The sequence below is a fragment of the Oncorhynchus keta genome, chromosome 22 (assembly GCF_023373465.1).
Source record: "Oncorhynchus keta strain PuntledgeMale-10-30-2019 chromosome 22, Oket_V2, whole genome shotgun sequence".
Lineage (NCBI taxonomy): Eukaryota > Metazoa > Chordata > Actinopteri > Salmoniformes > Salmonidae > Oncorhynchus > Oncorhynchus keta.
Window position 1 is genome coordinate 28,565,789 of NC_068442.1, and position 17,462 is coordinate 28,583,250.

Consider the following 17,462-nt stretch of genomic DNA (forward strand, 5'->3'; position numbering starts at 1 on the left):
GGGGGGTGGGGGGGTAGCTGACGCTACGGAACTAGGCTAGTTAGTTATCAGTATAGCCGTACACAAAACGAAATAAATGGGTTTGAGGGCGTTATACCCGCTTGAATCAATAAAGAGCAGATTAAATTGGATTTTTAACCATCTAACGTTACACTAACTAGTTTGTGCTTGCAAGCTCCCCTTTTTGTTTAGTTAGCTACCTAGCTAGCTTGGCTAACGGGTAGACAGCTTGTTTAAAGTAAAAGCGTTTTCAGGGGCCTATTCATCTTCATGATTGTCGTAACTTGTTAACTATCAGAGGACATAACCAGCTATTTTGCAAGGTAAGTAGCTAGCTCACGCCCATATAGAACCAACAAGCATCTCATGAGAGCAAACATTAGCTAGTTTAGCCACATTTAATGTTGTCATGTAACATGGGGGTGTGAAAAATGGCTAATGTTAGCTATTAAGTTAGCTAGCTATCTGACTAACAGTCAGCAGGTTAGCTTACTCATTTGGTAACGTTCAAATAATTGTAGTTAGCTACAGTTCAATAAAACGTCTCTCATTATATACAAATAGCTTCAAGTGGGGTCACCACATACAAAAGGGTTAGCTATATACCAGTATCTTTGGTGTAACGTAAACGTTAGCTGCTAACCAGACAACTAACTCGCATTTGCAGTTTCAACATGGCTGTTGTTTTAGCCATTTGCCATTATTTTGTGTAACGTTAGCACTAGCTAACTCTCATTATCCTTTTCAACATGAATGTTGTTACAGCCAGTCAATTTAGCCTTGGCATAAATTAGTCATAACAAGCTTATCTAACTAACGTTAGCTAGCCATGTAAATTTGACTGAAATCTAACAACTAAACTGTACCAAATAGCCGTATATAATGTTAGCTAACTAGTATATTCTGTAATGTTAATCAACAACACTAGCTAGCTACATATTTTAATTTCTCAGTGCATTTTGTTTATCTTGAACATGTATTCTTTTCATCAATGTTATTTTACACGGGTCAGAGTTTGGAAACTGCACGTGGGCTTCCTTCCTGTATGACGATTATTGTTCACTGTAACACTGCTGATCTGTGCCACTCCTCCTAGTTGCCATCCATCTGCAGAGTAGTAGCACCATGATTGACGTCCCCACCCGGATCGTCATGAGACGCCTCCACGAGTGCTCCAAATGATATGATAGTAGCTTCTTGGATTGCATTCTGTGCTAGCAGGAGCCTTGAACAGGTTCTACTGCTCTCTTTGGAGCAGCAACATTCACTACGGGTTTGGAAAGCCTCGGGACAACCAGAACCATGGGAAACAGCTGTGTTTGTAGAGAAGACAGTGATGTGGATGATGGATCGGCAACTCGCGGGCAGCTCAGGCGAGTTGATCACACCGCTGCTGATCACCCGGAGGCACGAAGCAGTCGGCCCCGGGACCCAGTCAGACCGCCCCGCCGTGGACGGGGACCCCATGAACCTCGCCGGAAGAAACAAAATGTGGACGGGCTGGTGCTGGACACACTTGCTGTCATCAGGACTCTAGTTGACAAGTAAGTGTTTGCAATATAATTTCCAACTAAGCAAGTGGCCGCGGCATGCATAATAAACATTGCTTCCCTTCACAAGTGTAGTTGAATATTATGTGTCAGGACTGTAGTACAGTTTGTTCAGATTATGCACTCCCTTTTGTTGGCACTTCAGGCACGAACATGGTCATTAACATGGTCTTGAGGTTTCTATTTTTGTTCAGTGAGTGTTTATGTATGTATGCATACATATACACTACTAGTCAAACGTTTTAGAACACCCCCATTTTTCAATTTTTTATTGAAATTGAAGCAGATCAAGTCTAATAAGGTAATAACCTGAAATGGTACAAAGGTAAGCGGTAAACTGCCAGAGGTTAAATATATAAAATACAAGTTTGTTACCAAAAACTGAAAAATAATGTACATTTCAGAGTTTTATTTTTTTTAAAGGCCTTTTTCAGGGAACAAGTAATGGGTTAACAACTTACAGCTGTTCTGCAGCAGTGGATGTAAATTGGGCCTTGATACTAACAATTTCTACAGGTGTCCCAACTTTTGTTGATGACTTACAAAAACCTTCTGTCTGTATAAAAGCAGTGTTGGAACAGACTGTTACTACACCCTCTTAAGCATTATTGTACAGCAGGAAGTACTATATTGCTATCATAGTGGTGAGGAAAAGGCATTAACAAAAGGAGACACAGACCATTATAACCCCTAAAAGTGTAGTTCTTTCCTTTAAGAAATTGCAAAGAAAGCCAAGGTCTCAGTGAGTACAGTTTCCTACACCATCAAAAGGCACTTGGAAACTCTGATGGAGGTCTGGCAGACCCAAAGCCACAACAGAATCAGAAGACAAATTTCTGATAGTCAACAGCTTGCGTGATAGGTAGCTCACAGGACAACTGCTTCACGCACAGCTAAACACTGGTCGAAGTAAGCAAGTTCCAACTGTGAAGAGAAGACTTCAAGCTGCAGGTTTGACAGGTCGAGTGGCAGTAAGAAAGCCATTGCTAAGATGGCAAAATAAGAAAGAGGCTTGCCTGGGCTATGAAGCACTGCCAGTGGACTACTCAAAATGTTCAGTCTTTGGTTCATCACACAGGGTTTTGTATGCTGTTGAGTAGGCGAAAGGATGGTTCCTCAGTGTGTGACACCAACTGTCAAACATGGAGGAGGATGTGTGATGGTCTGGGGCTCTTTGGCTGGATCCTGAGTCGGCACCCTCAACCAAAACGGCTACCACAGCATTTTGCAGTGCCATGCCATACCCTCTGGTGTATGCCTAGTTGGTCAGGGGTCCATCCTACAGCAAGATAATGACCCAAAACATATCTCTAGGCTATGTCACAACTACCTTAGAAGAAAAGAACAACACTGTAGGCTTCAAATCATGGAATGGCCGGCATAGTTTCCAGACTTAAACCCCATCGAGCTGGTTTGGGATGAACTGGGCACAAAGGTGAAAGTAAAGCAACCTACAAGTGCAACACATTTGTGGGAACTTCTGGAACAGTGTTGGGAAGAACTTTCCGAACAATATTTGATTTCCATTGTAGAAAGAATGCCTTGAGTGTGTTCGGCTGTTAAAACTGCAAAGGTTGACCACTTTGAGTAAAAAATGTAGATAACAACAGTTTGTTAAACAAAACTATTACATTATTTTTTTGGGTCCCCAATTGTTTATTTGTTCTGTGATTTAATATCAGAGTACATTAAGACATTAAAATGTGAATTTCATTAACTTTTGACCGTGTATGTATATATTATACACACAGTACCAGTCAAAAGTTTGGACACACCTGCTCATTCAAGGGTTTTTATTTTTACATTTGTAGAATAATAGTGAAACTATTAAATAACACATGGAAATCATGTAGTAAACAAATCAAAATATATGTTATATTTGAGATTCTTTAAAGTAGCCACTCTTTGCCTTGACAGATTTGCACACTCTTGGCATTCTCTCAACCAGCTTCATGAGGTAGTCACCTGGAATGCATTTCAATTAAGTTAATTTGTTGAATTTATTTTCCTAATGTGTTTGAGCCAATCAGTTGTGTTGTGACAAGGTAGGGGTGGTATACAGAATATGGCCCTATTTGGTAAAAAACCAAGTCCATATAATGGCAAGGACAGCTCACATAAGCAAAGAGAAATGACATCAAGCGCTTTGATGAAACTGGCTCTCATGAGGACTGCCACAGGAAAGGAAGACCCAGAGTTACCTCTGCTGCAGAGGATAAGTTCAGTCAAGTTACCAGCCTCAGAAATTGCAGCCCAAATAAATCCTTCAGAGTTCAAGTAACAGACACATCTCACCATCAACTGTTCAGAGGAGACGGCATGAATTAGGCCTTCATGGTCGAATTGCTGCAAAGAAACCACTAAGGTAAATAATAAGAAGAGTCTTGCTTGGGCCAAGAAACACGAGCAATGCTCACCTTTTGAGCAATGCTCATGGACATTAGACCGGTGGAAATCTGTCCTTTGGTCTGATGAGTCCAAATTTGAGATTCTTGGTTCCAACCGACGAGTCTGTGAGACTCAGAAGGTGAGCGGGCGATCTCCGCATGTGTGGTTCCCACCGTGAAGCATGTAGGAGGAGGTGTGATGGTGTGGGGGTGCTTTGTGACACTCTGTGATTTATTTAGAATTCAAGGCACACTTTTCCAGCATGGCTACCACAGCATTCTACAGCGATACGCCATCTCATCTGTTTTGTGCTTAGTCCCACTATCATTTGTTTTTCAAGAGGACAATGACCCAACACACCTCCAGGTTGTGAAAGGGCTATTTGATCAAGAAGGAGAGTGATGCAGTGCTGCATCAGATAACCTGGCCTCCACAATCACCCAACTTCAACCCAATTGAGATGGTTTGGGATGAGTTGGACCGCAGAGTGAAGGAAAAACAGCCAACAAGTGCATATGTGGGAACTACTTCAAGATTGTTGGAAAAGTATTCCTCATAAAGCTGGATGAATGCAAAGAGTGCAAAGCTGTCATCAAGGCAAAGGGTGGCTACTTTGAAGAATCTCAAATATATTTTGATTTGTTTAACCCTTTTTTTGTGGTTTCCACATGATTCCATATGTGTTATTTCATAGTTTTGACAATGTAGAAAATAGTCAAAGAAAAACCCTTGAATGAGTAGGTGTGTGAACCTGAATAGTACTGCATATTCCGGACTAATTATTTGTGTGTATTGTCTATTACTGCACTGTTGGAGCTTGAAACAAGGATTGCACCTGTGATGACAGCAGAAAAATGTGTATGCAACCAATAAGATTGGATTTGAAGACAAATTCTCGTCTTGGGTTATCCAGGAGGGGTTCCCCAGGGATCAGTATGACTGCTGTTAGTGGTCAGATTTACGGGCAGGGTGAGGGAGGCCGGTGGGCCAGTCTCGCTCACAGACAAAATGACAAACGTTGCACGCCCATCCATCACACTGCTCCACTCTCCCTGCCTCCGACTTGTCATCTGAATTTCGTAACTGCTTAGACCAGACGTAACCAATAATTGAACTTCATTGTCACAAGATTCTCTATTCACCATCACTTCCCCCCCAGTGACCAAGAGCCTCCCTACTCCATGATCACGCTGCATGAGATGGCAGAAACGGGTAAGACTGAAGTACTTATGATTGCTCATATACAGTACCATGATGTAATACATGGATTTCAGGCCAGATTAAGAGGTTAAGAAAGATACTGTCATTTTCTTCAGTAAGAGGAACTCTGTCCTCTGATGCTTTATCTCCTCTGTTAAATTAAATAATTAGTGAGTCCTCTTGTCAGCTGTAACCTACGGATATCGATGACTAGTGGATCTTAAGGTTGTTCAAGGCTCTTCAAGCCGACATAATGATGCTAATGCTGGCTGCCCAGTCAGTCCCTGTCCTCAGGCCATAATGTGCCTTTCTGCCTGCCTATTAGTCAGTCTCATCTGGTCCTTCAGCTAGAATGTGTTCATTCTACATTAATGAGCCTTTTATTTTTGATTTAACCTTTATTTAACTAGTCAAGTCAGTTAAGAACAAATTCTTATTTATAATGACGGCCTACCAAAAGGCTAAAGGCCAGCTGTGGGGACGGCGGCTGGGATTAAAAATAAATCAAATAAATAAGTAAAATGAAAACCCACATCACGACAAGAGACAACACTACATAAAGTGAGACCGAAGAGCCTTGTTTGTAACCTTTTACTATTATTCCCTGTTAAGGCTATTCATTTTGAGAACAAGACCCATGCTTCCAGAGCATTATGCTAGTGAGTGGCAGGTCTGGGTCTTTCTTTGGCTGGTATCTAAGAGGTGGATTTAGCATGGCCTAACTGGGTCTTAACTACTGTATCCTGCCCGCCAGCATGTCTCGTCCCCTCTCATTGCCACAAATGTGTGCTGTTTACTTTAAGTGCATCTCTTCCTTTGATGGTTGAGAGAGTTGTAGGTTTGGGGCAGGGCAGTCAGGTGTTGACTCTCCGCTATGGAAAGTGAAGAATGGAGTTATTCCTGGACCTTGAATCAGGGATAGGGGTGGGGTAGGATATGGTGGTGGTGGTGGGATATAAAGGGTCACTAGTATTTTATTCACCGCATTTCAGATTTTCTTATGTTCACCAATGATGTTGTGGATATCTGTAAAAGACATCAATCTGCCTTAAGCGGGAAATGCACAGTAGGTTGCATCGTCTGATTACAGGGAAAGGTTAGAAATTAGTCCATTCTTTTGAATTGAGGATGGCCAGGAGGAAGAGAAACCCCCAAAAATTCCTCCCTTTCAACAGAATTCAACCGTAAATTACTTTCGGTTTCTGACTAGTTGAGTGATGATGCACAAGAAAGCCCCCAAGCAGACATGCTTAAACAACCTCAAAGACCGCATATCTGCATCAAGTGTGACAACTAACTACAAAGAGCAATGGGGCTGTTAATTACCAGTTTTGCTCTCCCCTGCTAACCTCCACTCCCTCCCCTGCCCCATCCCCTAAGATGATGGCTGGTTGGAGGTGGTCCAGTCTCTGATTCGGGTGATACCACTGGACGACCCATTGGGACCAGCTGTGATCACCCTGCTGCTTGACGAGTGCCCACTGCCCACAAAAGTAAGTTCTGGGTCTCTAGTTTCCTCTAGGGCCTGATAAAACCTGCATTCTGGAGAATGTGGACAAAATCCAGACATTTTAAAAAGGAATTCAACAATGTTCAAAAATGTATTGAAATGTAGGAAATCAACTAAATGTATTCAAGTTATTAGAAAATGCGTTCATTTGCCCACGATTTTCACAAGACAAATACATCAGTCACTTGTTTTTTCCCTAAAACGTTCCTTGTATTTTTTACCCCCTTTTTCTCCCCAATTTCGTGATATCCAATTACAATCTTGTTTCATCACTGCAACTCCCCAACGGGATTGGGAGAGGCGAAGGTCGAGTCATGCTTCATCTGAAACATGACTCGCCAAACCCCGCTTCTTAACACCCACTCGCTTAAATCAGAAGCCAGTCACACCAATGTCTTGGAGGAAACACTTGTGGTGGGCCTGCAGGCGCCCAGCCCGCCACAAGGAGTCGCTAGAGCGTAATGAGCCAGGTAGAGCCCCCTAACCCAGATGAGTGGGCCAATTGTGCTCCGCCCTATGGGACTCCCAGTCACGTATGGTTGTGACACAGCCTGGGATCGAACCCGGGTCTGTAGTGCTTTAGACCGCTGCACCACTCGGGAGACATCCCTAAAACTTTCTGAAGAGGCAACGGCACAGGAATGCCCCTCTGTGTGTGTTTGTCTACCATTTTGTGTAGCTGTTAGCTATGATGCTAATGTAATGACAACCGTACTGGAGGACTTATTATTAGGCAGACGAGGCAATTGCCTTAGGCCTCACATCATCAAGGGGCCTCATGAGCTGGGCATAAAAATGTTTTATCTGCTTGATGCCCACCAAGCTTTGCTCGAGGTATAATAAATGCTAAAAAAATCTGCATGTTAAGCTAGAGATGTTTTTTTTGTTGCATGGGCTGTGTCTCTATCCACCGCATCAGCCGATGTCGGTCTTCCGGAATCCGTGGTGGAAGGTGGCAATGCTACAGCACTGTTTGTCAGACCTGGAGATGTCTCAAAAATAAATGTCTTCTCACAGAAACGTCTGTAGCGTCCAAACGGTTTGGCCTACAAATTAGTATTACTATTGAAAGATGAGACTCCCACGAACACTATGGTGTACTCCGTTTTGTTCTACACACACACAACACACACACAAGTGTCACGGGGACGAAAAATGTATGGAATTTATAGTATACAGGTAATTCCACAGTTAAAATATTTAGGCTAATAGCAGTAAGACCAAACTCAATGTTTCTTCATGTTTCCTTTATACAGGGGTCCTAAAATTCCAAATCAAATACCTAAATTATCCTTGGTATGACCATCTTAAAAAATTGCATATGTTAGTTTAGTAGTAGTCTCATGTCGGCAATGACATACCTAAAAATCATGTTGCTGTCACGCCTCTCTTGGTCTGGAGGATTTTGTATTGTAAAAATGGTTTGAATGGTTCGCTGGCTGCAAGCGGCAAGATTTTGATTGGATGTTACATTTCAAGAACCCTCCCCCCACATGCCTGTTGTTGCTACATGTTATGTTCATCGCTGTTTTCAGATGGGGAAGGACACATTTTGCAGAGTGGTTCCGTATGCTAGTTTGCAACATTGCATTCTGTTATGAGGTGTCCTCTTTACACAATCGACATCAACCTATTTTGATTGGGTTTTAATCAGCGATTTCCTGACCATCCTTACCATAGACTGTAAAAATAATCATCACACACTGTTGCACCTAAGACACTAATCTAGTGAGCACTATTGGAGCACCACCTACTTTCTGGCCAAAAAGAGTACGGCAATGAATCCGATACATGTTCTACATATACTTAGTGTACAAAACATTAGGAACACCTTCCTAATAATGCTTTGCACCCCCTTTTGCCCTCATAACAGCCTTAATTCATTGGGTCATGGACTCTACAAGTTGTCAAGTGCTCCACAGTGATGCTGGCTCATGTTGACTCCAATGCTTCCCACAGTTGTCTGATTTTGGCTGGATGTCCTTTGGGTGGTGGACTATTATTGATAAACACGGGAAACTGTTGAGTGTGAAAAACCTGCACTGTTTCAGTTCTTCACACACTCAAACCGGTGTGCCTGGCACCTACTACCATACCCTGTTCTACAGTGTCTTGCAAAAGTATTCATCCCACTTGGCATTTTACCTATTTTGTTGCATTACAACCTGGCATTTAAATTTATATATATTTGGATTTCATGTAATTGAAGTACACAAAATAGTCCAAGTTGGTGAAATTAAATGGGGGAAAAAACCTAGTTTAAAAAATAAATAAAAAATAGAAAAGTGGTGCGTGCAACCCCTGTATTCAACCTCTTTGCTATGAGCTCCCCTAAATAAGATCTGGTGCAACCAATTTACCTTCAGAAGTCACATAATTAGTTAGATTGCACAGAGGTGGACTTCTTTTAAGGGTCACATGATCTCAGTATACATACACCTGTTCTGAAAGGCCCCAGAGTCTGCAACACCACTAAGCAAGGGACACCACCAAGCAAGCAGCACCATGAAGACCAGGGAGCTCTCTAAACAGGTCAGGGACAAAGTTGTGGAGGAGTACAGATCAGGGTTGGGTTATAAAAAAAAAAAGAATATCTGAAATTTTGAACATCCCACAGAGCACCATTAAACTCAAAAGAATATGGCACCACAACAAACCTGCCAAGAGAGGGCCGTCCACCAAAACTCACGGACCAGGCAAGGAGGGCATTAATCAGAGAGGCAACAAAGAGACCAAAGATAACCCTGAAGGAGCTGCAAATCTCCACAGTGGAGATTGGATTATCTGTCCAAAGGACCACTTTAAGCCGTACACTCCACAGAGCTGGGCTTTGCAGAAGAGTGGCCAGACAAAAGTCATTGCTTAAAGAAAAAAATAAGCAAACACGTTTGATGTTCGCCAAAGGCATGTGGGAGACCCCCCAAACATATGGAAGATGGTACTCTGGTCAGATGACACTAAAATTTAGCTTTTTTTTTTAAATAGTTATGCACACTCAAGTGGTAGGCACGTTGTGTTAATCAAATGATACAACCCCCCCCCCCCCAAAAAAAAAAAATCTAATTTAATTCCTGGTTGTTAGTCAACGAAATCGGAAAAATGCCAAGGGAGGTGAATACTTTCGCAAGCCACTGTAAGTCACTTAAATTTTCTGTCTTGCCCATTCACCCTCTGAATGGCTGACAAGCACAATCCATGTCTCAAGGCTTAAAAAATCCTTCTTTAACCTTTCTCCCCTTCATCTACACTGACTTGAAGTGGATTTAACAGGTGACATCAATAAGGGATCATAGACTGACCAGGTGAAAGCTATGTCATGGAAAGAGCAGTGTTTTGTACTCCTTGTATAGTAAGACAGAGGGGAGCTGTTTTGCTCGCTCAGGTACTTTCTCCAGTGAGAGAGTTTTTGCTAGAAAGTTAGTGAGTGCGCTGTTCAGATGTTGAAATTATTTTGGATAAATGTGCAAACGTAACCTACTTTTTGAAGTGATTTGTTTTGACAATCCGATAAACATGACTGGTTGTGTTCATGGCACATTTAAAAGGGTCTTACATTTTTACAGTTAAAGTACGTCTTTACTATTAAACTTAGGGGGGGGGCACTGCATTCACATGAGCGCTACAGAAACATCGCTAACAAACGATGGTCTCTGGCTGGTGCGCATTTGGATTAAAGGGTAAATTTCTTCTATTTTTTCCAGACCTCTAAAGAGGTCTCCGGATGTGGTATAATCATTGTTGTGGATTTAGTTTATAGAAAAACTCAATTGGATGTTCTAAGTGTGATTTTGAGCGAAACCCTGAAAAAATGGGGAAAACCGAAACTTGGAAAATCAGAAAGGAGATAATGGAATTTGGAGGAAAACTAAATGGAATTCTGTTTTAAATGTTGTTGTTTTTTACAGATTTTATTGGGCCCTACCTGTAATGTCGCTACAATCCATCTTCCTTGCCTAATGCCGTCACAGTACTTTTAATTCAAAGCGCAAATTCCCAAAGCATGATTGTCCACTCCTACGCACTCCTTGAGAGGAGCTGATCACAACAAGCCAATCTTATTGTCAAATACAGGGTTTTTCTGCTGGAGGCCACCTTTTTTAGTTTATTTCTCTGCTTTGAGTCAGCACTGTACTTTTGTCTCTTAAAGATTCTTCTTTTGAAAAAGAAAAACTCAGTCTTGGCTCAGAATTTTTACTCTATTGAGAGGGATTCAGTGTTTTTGTTAATCTAGTCAGTGTAGCCTGTTGCTTTACCCGTTGTATTCCATATAGGCGTGCAGAGAAAGTGGGTATTAAGTAGATTTGAAAGGTTTTTCTGTGCTGTGCTTTCATAACAGTGCTTGTTTCCCTTACTTTGTTAGGACGCTCTACAAAAGCTGTCCGGGATGCTGAGCCTGAGTTCCACTGTGGCCCGCCAGGATGCTGTCATCCCTTCCAAGCACCGCAACACTACAGCTGTACTGGGCTGCCTGGCTGAGAAACTGGCTGGTGAGTGTGGATGCAACCTGATCTCCCTCATTCTCTTACACACACACACACCAACTCACAGAATATACAGTGTGAATATGTATGAAAATGCTCCAGGTTATTTGACCCTAGCTGCTCAACCAGTTTTTAGCATATCAAGTGGTCAGTGTGAACTGAAAGCGCTGATCCTGCAAGTTTGAGTTGGTCTGTCATGACATGGCCAAAGTGCTCTGCCTTTGCTCTGACAGCTCTGCTAAGCCTGCAGCACTGGGCTGTGGAGGGTGGTCAGGGTGAAACGATTTAGTCTGTCTGACATACTCAACAGGGGTTGCCTCTACTAATTAATGTAGGGGCGGCAAGTAGCCTCGTGGTTAGAGCGTTGGGCCAGTAACCGAAAGGTTGCTAGATCGAATCCCCGAGCTGAAAAGGTACAAATCCGTCGTTCTGTCCCTGAACAAGGCAGTTTAAAAATATATTTATTTCACCTTTATTTAACCAGGTAGGCCAGTTGAGAGCAAGTTCTCATTTTCAACTGTGACCTGGCCAAGATAAAGTAAAGCAGTGCGACAAAAACAACAGAGTTATTAACCCACAACACAGTTAACCCACTGGTCCTAGGCCATCATTGTAAATAAGAATTTGTTCTTGACTGACTTGCATAGTTAAATAAAAAAAATGTCTGTTTACAACCCAAACTGAACTACACCTTTTCTTTCTCTGGAAGATCTGAAGTAGCCTTGGTGCAATCCTGTGCTTTTACTCTGGCCCTGAGCATTGTTTCTCCTCCTAACGCCCACTCCACATGTCTCATCTCTCAGGTCCAGCGAGCATTGGACTCCTGAGCCCTGGAACCCTGGAGTACCTGCTGGAGAGCCTGGTGAGAGAACACACAGATCTAGAAGATCATAAATTCTGTTACAAGCGGTCAATAGTCATGTACTCGTGTTGCATGTTGTTTTTCTGTAGGGTGAGGATGAGACCTTGTCTAATTTATGTCAATCTCTGTTCCCAGAGTTCTGAGGCACATCCTACTGTCATGCTCTTTGCCCTCATAGCCTTGGAGAAGTTCTCACAGACCAGTAAGTTTGTCCCCATCTTCTGTACAATGGCCATGAAACGGACAACTAACTGTCATATTTCACTGTTGCAGGTGAGAACAAGCTAACGGTGTCCGAGTCGTGTATAGGTGACCGGCTGGGGATTCTGGAATCGTGGGCTGACCACACAGACTACCTGAAGCGCCAGGTCGGCTTCTGTTCACAATGGAGCCTGGATAACCTCTGTGAGTAGTCGACTACATCATGTTATTGAGGACAGTTCTCATCCATATTTCCCCACACAACAGATTTCCCCACAGTGCTCTTGGCTTTAGCAGCAGTCCATTGTTCATTGTGTGAAGAGGCTTTAAGCTCCTTGCAGGGTGTGATGTGCCTTCAGAATATGCACTTAGCAGCACAGTTGAGGAGACAGAGGAGACTTTTTTCATGTGTGTGTGTGTGAGACTGACTTATACCATTCCCTCTCCTCAGTCCTGAAAGATGGTCGTCAGTTCACCTATGAGAAGGTGAACCTGAGCAACATCAATGCCATGCTGAACAGCAACGACGTCAGCGAGTATCTTAAGATCTCTCCTAGTGGACTCGAGGTGAGGGGTGTCTATGTAGAAGGGCCGAGACAATACCAATATCTCAATACTCATTAGTATCATGGCAAGAAAACAAAACACGAAGCGGATGTAACTTCTTTAGGAAAACATCCCCGATGTTGGAAACAAACATTATGTTGTCATCCAGAGTCACATATATTTATTTTCAAAGCTATAACACAATATTTTACATACAGCAGGTTTTTAAAGGACCAAAGAGTTTGTTCTGCTTCGTGTTTTAATTTTTGCCATGGAAAGAATATTGTGATCCTGGTATTGTCCCAGCCTTACTATCTAACAAGCCTAACAGAGGAGTGGTCTTGTGACTAGAATGATCCAAACTCAACTTTCTGTAGGGGCACTGTGTTTCTGTAGGGGCACACACAAGGAATGATTATATTTTATGTTCCAGTCATGGGAAAGGCCAGCATTACACTGTAGCCAGTTTATTAGGTACACCCATCTAGTACCAGGTCAGACACCCCTTTGCCTCCAGAACAGCCTAAATACCTAATAAACTGTTCAGTCGTGGCCAAAAGTTTTGAGAATGAATATTAATTTAACAAATATTAATTTCCAAAGTTTTCTGCTTCAGTGGCTAGATATTTTTGTCAGATGTTACTATGGAATACTGAAATATAATGACAAGCATTTCATAAGGGTCAAAGGCTTCTATTCACAATTACATGAAGTTGATGCAAAGAGTCAATATTTGACTTCTTTTTCAAGACCTCTGCAATCTGCCCTGGCATGCTGTCAATTAACTTCTGGGCCACATCCTGACTGATGGCAGCCCATTCTTGCATAATCAATGCTTGGAGTTTGTCAGAATTTGTGGGTTTTTGTTTGTCCACCCGCCTCTTGAGGATTGACCACAAGTTCTCAATGGGATTAAGGTCTGGGGAGTTTCCTGGCCATGGCCCCAAATTATCTATGTTTTGTTCCCCGAATCACTTAGTTATCACTTTTGCCTTATGGAAAGGTGCTCCATCATGCTGGAAAAGGCATTGTTCGTCACCAAACTGTTCCTGGATGGTTGGGAGAAGTTGCTCTCGGAGGATGTGTTGGTACCATTCTTTATTCATGGCTGTGTTCTTAGGCAGAATTGTGAGTGAGCCCACTCCCTTGGCTGAGAAGCAACCCCACACATGAATGGTCTGAGGATGCTTTACTGTTGGCATGACACAGGACTGATGGTAGCGCTCACCTTGTCTTCTCCGGACAAGTTTTTTTCCGGATGCCCCAAACATTCGGAAAGGGGATTCATCAGAGAAAATGACTTTACCCCAGTCCTCAGCAGTCCAATCCCTGTACCTTTTGCAGAATATCAGTCTGTCCCTGATGTTTTTCCTGGAGAGAAGTGGCTTCTTTGCTGCCCTTCTTGACACCAGGCCATCCTCCAAAAGTCTTCACCTCACTGTGCGTGCAGATGCACTCACACCTGCCTGCTGCCATTCCTGAACAAGCTCTGAACTGGTGGTGCCCCGATCCTGCAGCTGAATCAACTTTAGGAGATGTTGCTGGCGCTTGCTGGACTTTCCTGGCCACCCTGAAGCCTTCTTCTCAACAATTGAACTGCTCTCCTTGAAGTTCTTGATGATCCGATAAATGGTTGATTTAGATGCAATCTTACTGGCAGCAATATCCTTGCCTGTGAAGCCCTTTTTGTGCAAAGCAATGATGACTGCACGTGTTTCTTTGCAGGTAACCATGGTTGACAGAGGAAGAACAATGATTCCAACACCACCCTCCTTTTTAAGCTTCCAGTCTGTTATTTGAACTCAATCAGCATGACATAGTGATCTCCAGCCTTGTCCTCGTCAACACTCACACCTGTGTTAACGAGAGAATCACTGACATGATGTCAGCTGGTCCTTTTGTGACAGGGCTGAAATGCAGTGGAAATGTTTTGGGGGGATTCAGTTAATTTGTATGGCAAATAGGGATTTTGTAATGAATTTCAATTCATCTGATCACTCTTCATAACATTCTGGAGTATATCCAAATTGCCATCATAGAAACTGAGGCAGCAGACTTTGCTTTGTGAAAATTAATATTTGTGTCATTCTCAACTTTTGGCCATGACTGTACACTGCCGGGTATAATACTTGTGTTCTATAGAGATAATGGATCTGCCCTTTTCTTCCCTCCCAAGGCACGCTGTGACGCGTCCTCCTTCGAGAGTGTCCGCTGTACCTTCTGTGTGGACTCAGGCGTGTGGTACTATGAGGTCACTGTGGTCACCTCAGGGGTCATGCAGATTGGCTGGGCCACCAAGGACAGCAAGTTCCTCAACCATGTAAGTGTTCACATTCTTTACTGATACACACAGCAAGCAGTGTTTATTCATGCTAGACTGAATGCCATAATGTGTGTGTTTCAGGAGGGCTATGGGATAGGAGATGATGAATATTCATGTGCATATGATGGCTGCAGGCAGCTAATCTGGTACAATGCTCGCAGTAAGCCACACTCCCACCCTTGCTGGAAAGAGGGTAAGTTCAACCTGAACTTTGGATTCATGTAGCTCAGAGAGGCAGGCTGTAATGGGAGATGACTGTTGGGGCCTCAGCTTACACACATTTGTTACTGAGCTAATGGCCCTTACAAGCCTTAAGCTATACACTCATGTTGATCTGTAGGAGATGTCATCGGTTTCCTACTGGACCTCGGTAAGAAGCAGATGCTTTTCTTCCTGAATGGACATGAACTTCCCCCAGAGAAGCAGGTGTTCTCCTCAGCAACGTGAGTATACACACCCTACTCCTGCTCGCTCCCTTCTATGGACATAATCCACCCCACACAAGTATTCACATGCTGTACATTTCACTAACTCACCGCCACATCCAATGTCCTCCCTATTCTTCCACTTACCTTAGTCTCTTTACTTAATCTCTTTCTCAGGTCTGGCTTCTTTGCAGCAGCAAGTTTCATGTCCTACCAACAATGTGAGTTTAACTTTGGAGCGAAGCCCTTCCGCCACCCCCCATCTGTTAAATTCAGCACCTTCAATGACTTTGCCTCGCTGGCGTCTGATGAGAAGATTATCCTTCCCAGGTAAGTCTGAGGTAATGGAGCCTTGAGGGAAATGGTTAGGCTCTAAATGATCACTCTGGTTGAACAACTGCACATTACAACTGCACATTATGTGAACTCCTATGTAGCTTTTCATGACTGTGCTTGTGTGTTTCCCTCAGACACCGGCGCCTGGCTCTGCTGAAGCAGGTGAGCATCAGAGACAACTGCTGCACCCTCTGCTGTGACCAGATGGCCGATACGGAGCTGAGACCCTGCGGACACAGGTACAACAACTTCCCTCTCTTTTTCACCACTTGTACCTATCTAGCCATTTGTCTATCTGTTACAGCTCCTTACTTGGCCTCTGTGTGTTTGTCTCTGTCTCCTTAGTGGGATGTGTATGGAGTGTGCCTTACAGTTGGAGACATGCCCACTGTGTCGCCAGGACATTCAGACACGTGTCAGACTCATCTCACACGTGTCCTGACACTTCGCCTCCAAACCAGGACATGAACACTCCTCCCCAACCATCCCCTCCTCCAATCCCAACCAATAGGACAATGGGGCTGAGCTAGGATTTGTGATCGGACCCTGGGCCTAATTTGAGGAGGGAGTGGTGGCACCTGACGAAGACCCCCAGGAGAGAGACTGTAGGGAGAATAGAACAAGGAGGGGGAACCTTTCCTTTATCTGCACTCCATGGAGCGTTCTCTCTGTGAGGAGATGGGCCCCTCACCAGTCTGAGAGCAAGAAAGTGCTGAGAGAGTGAGAGGGCAGGAAGGCAATTTTGAGATATTAGCAGGCAGCAGCATTTCCAGAATTGCCTCATCAATCTTAATTCATAAACTCCCACAGTATCTGCACATGGATCTGCCTAATGTTCCCTCAGGCTCTGGTCAATGTGTCCTGTGTATCTCTGTTTTAAATGTATCTGTGATTCTCTTGTTTTCTGACTAAACGTAAAGGCACAACAACAAAAAGACTATGTTAACTCCCTGCTCAAACATACAATACCAACTGAGCACAGATTTGTCTATTACTCTCCATCTCTCGCTCTCTCCTTTACTTGAAGCATTTCTGAGTTGATTGAATAATCATTCTGTTATAAATGAGATTGCAAAATTTACAGAACTCTGATTCAAAAAGTACAGAACTCTGATTCAAAAAGTATCATATTTGTGTACGTATAATTAAAACTAAATTGAGTTGATTGAAATTAAGTTATTAAAATCACAGTTAACTGGGATAGTTTTGATTCCCAGGATAGCCTGAAGTGGTTGTGGAAAATCATTCAGAATCAGAGGATGTTGTCAGAAGATATCACACATCTCTGTTAGTATGAATGACTACAAATTGGTCAAATTTGGAGGGCCAATTGTCTCCATTCCAGAAAATTAGTCATGGAAGAAATTAAGAAAACGTGAAATTGTATCTTAATGTCTTAATGGAGTAGCCCCAGGGGTCCCAAAGATGTGATTTACTGATTGATCATTGTTTTCTGAGTTGTGATATTTGTAATAATAAATATTCAAGTAACTGTCCAGTATATCCAGATTTCTATGAAATATGACCTAGAATTAAAAACAATGAGTGAAATAGTTTTCCTTCCAAAAAATGTTAAGTAATGATCTTAAAAAGCATTTTTTTTGTGTTTGAATGTTGTGGGAGTGCCCCAACAACAGAAT

The 17,462-nt window shown here is 42.9% G+C and overlaps 1 protein-coding gene across 1 annotated transcript; it reads left to right on the top strand.

The window, feature by feature from the left end:
- The first annotated feature begins 29 nt into the window (after positions 1 to 29).
- Positions 30 to 17,318, top strand: LOC118401288 (RING finger and SPRY domain-containing protein 1-like). The gene is given in 16 exon segments (XM_035798668.2): positions 30 to 323; positions 1,097 to 1,261; positions 1,264 to 1,544; positions 5,098 to 5,150; positions 6,519 to 6,631; positions 11,009 to 11,135; positions 11,933 to 11,991; positions 12,127 to 12,193; positions 12,265 to 12,396; positions 12,644 to 12,759; positions 14,915 to 15,058; positions 15,143 to 15,254; positions 15,402 to 15,504; positions 15,664 to 15,816; positions 15,957 to 16,061; positions 16,168 to 17,318. Coding segments are annotated over 15 exon segments (1,740 nt in total). The 5' UTR covers positions 30 to 323; positions 1,097 to 1,183; the 3' UTR covers positions 16,265 to 17,318.
- The last annotated feature ends 144 nt before the right edge of the window (positions 17,319 to 17,462 follow it).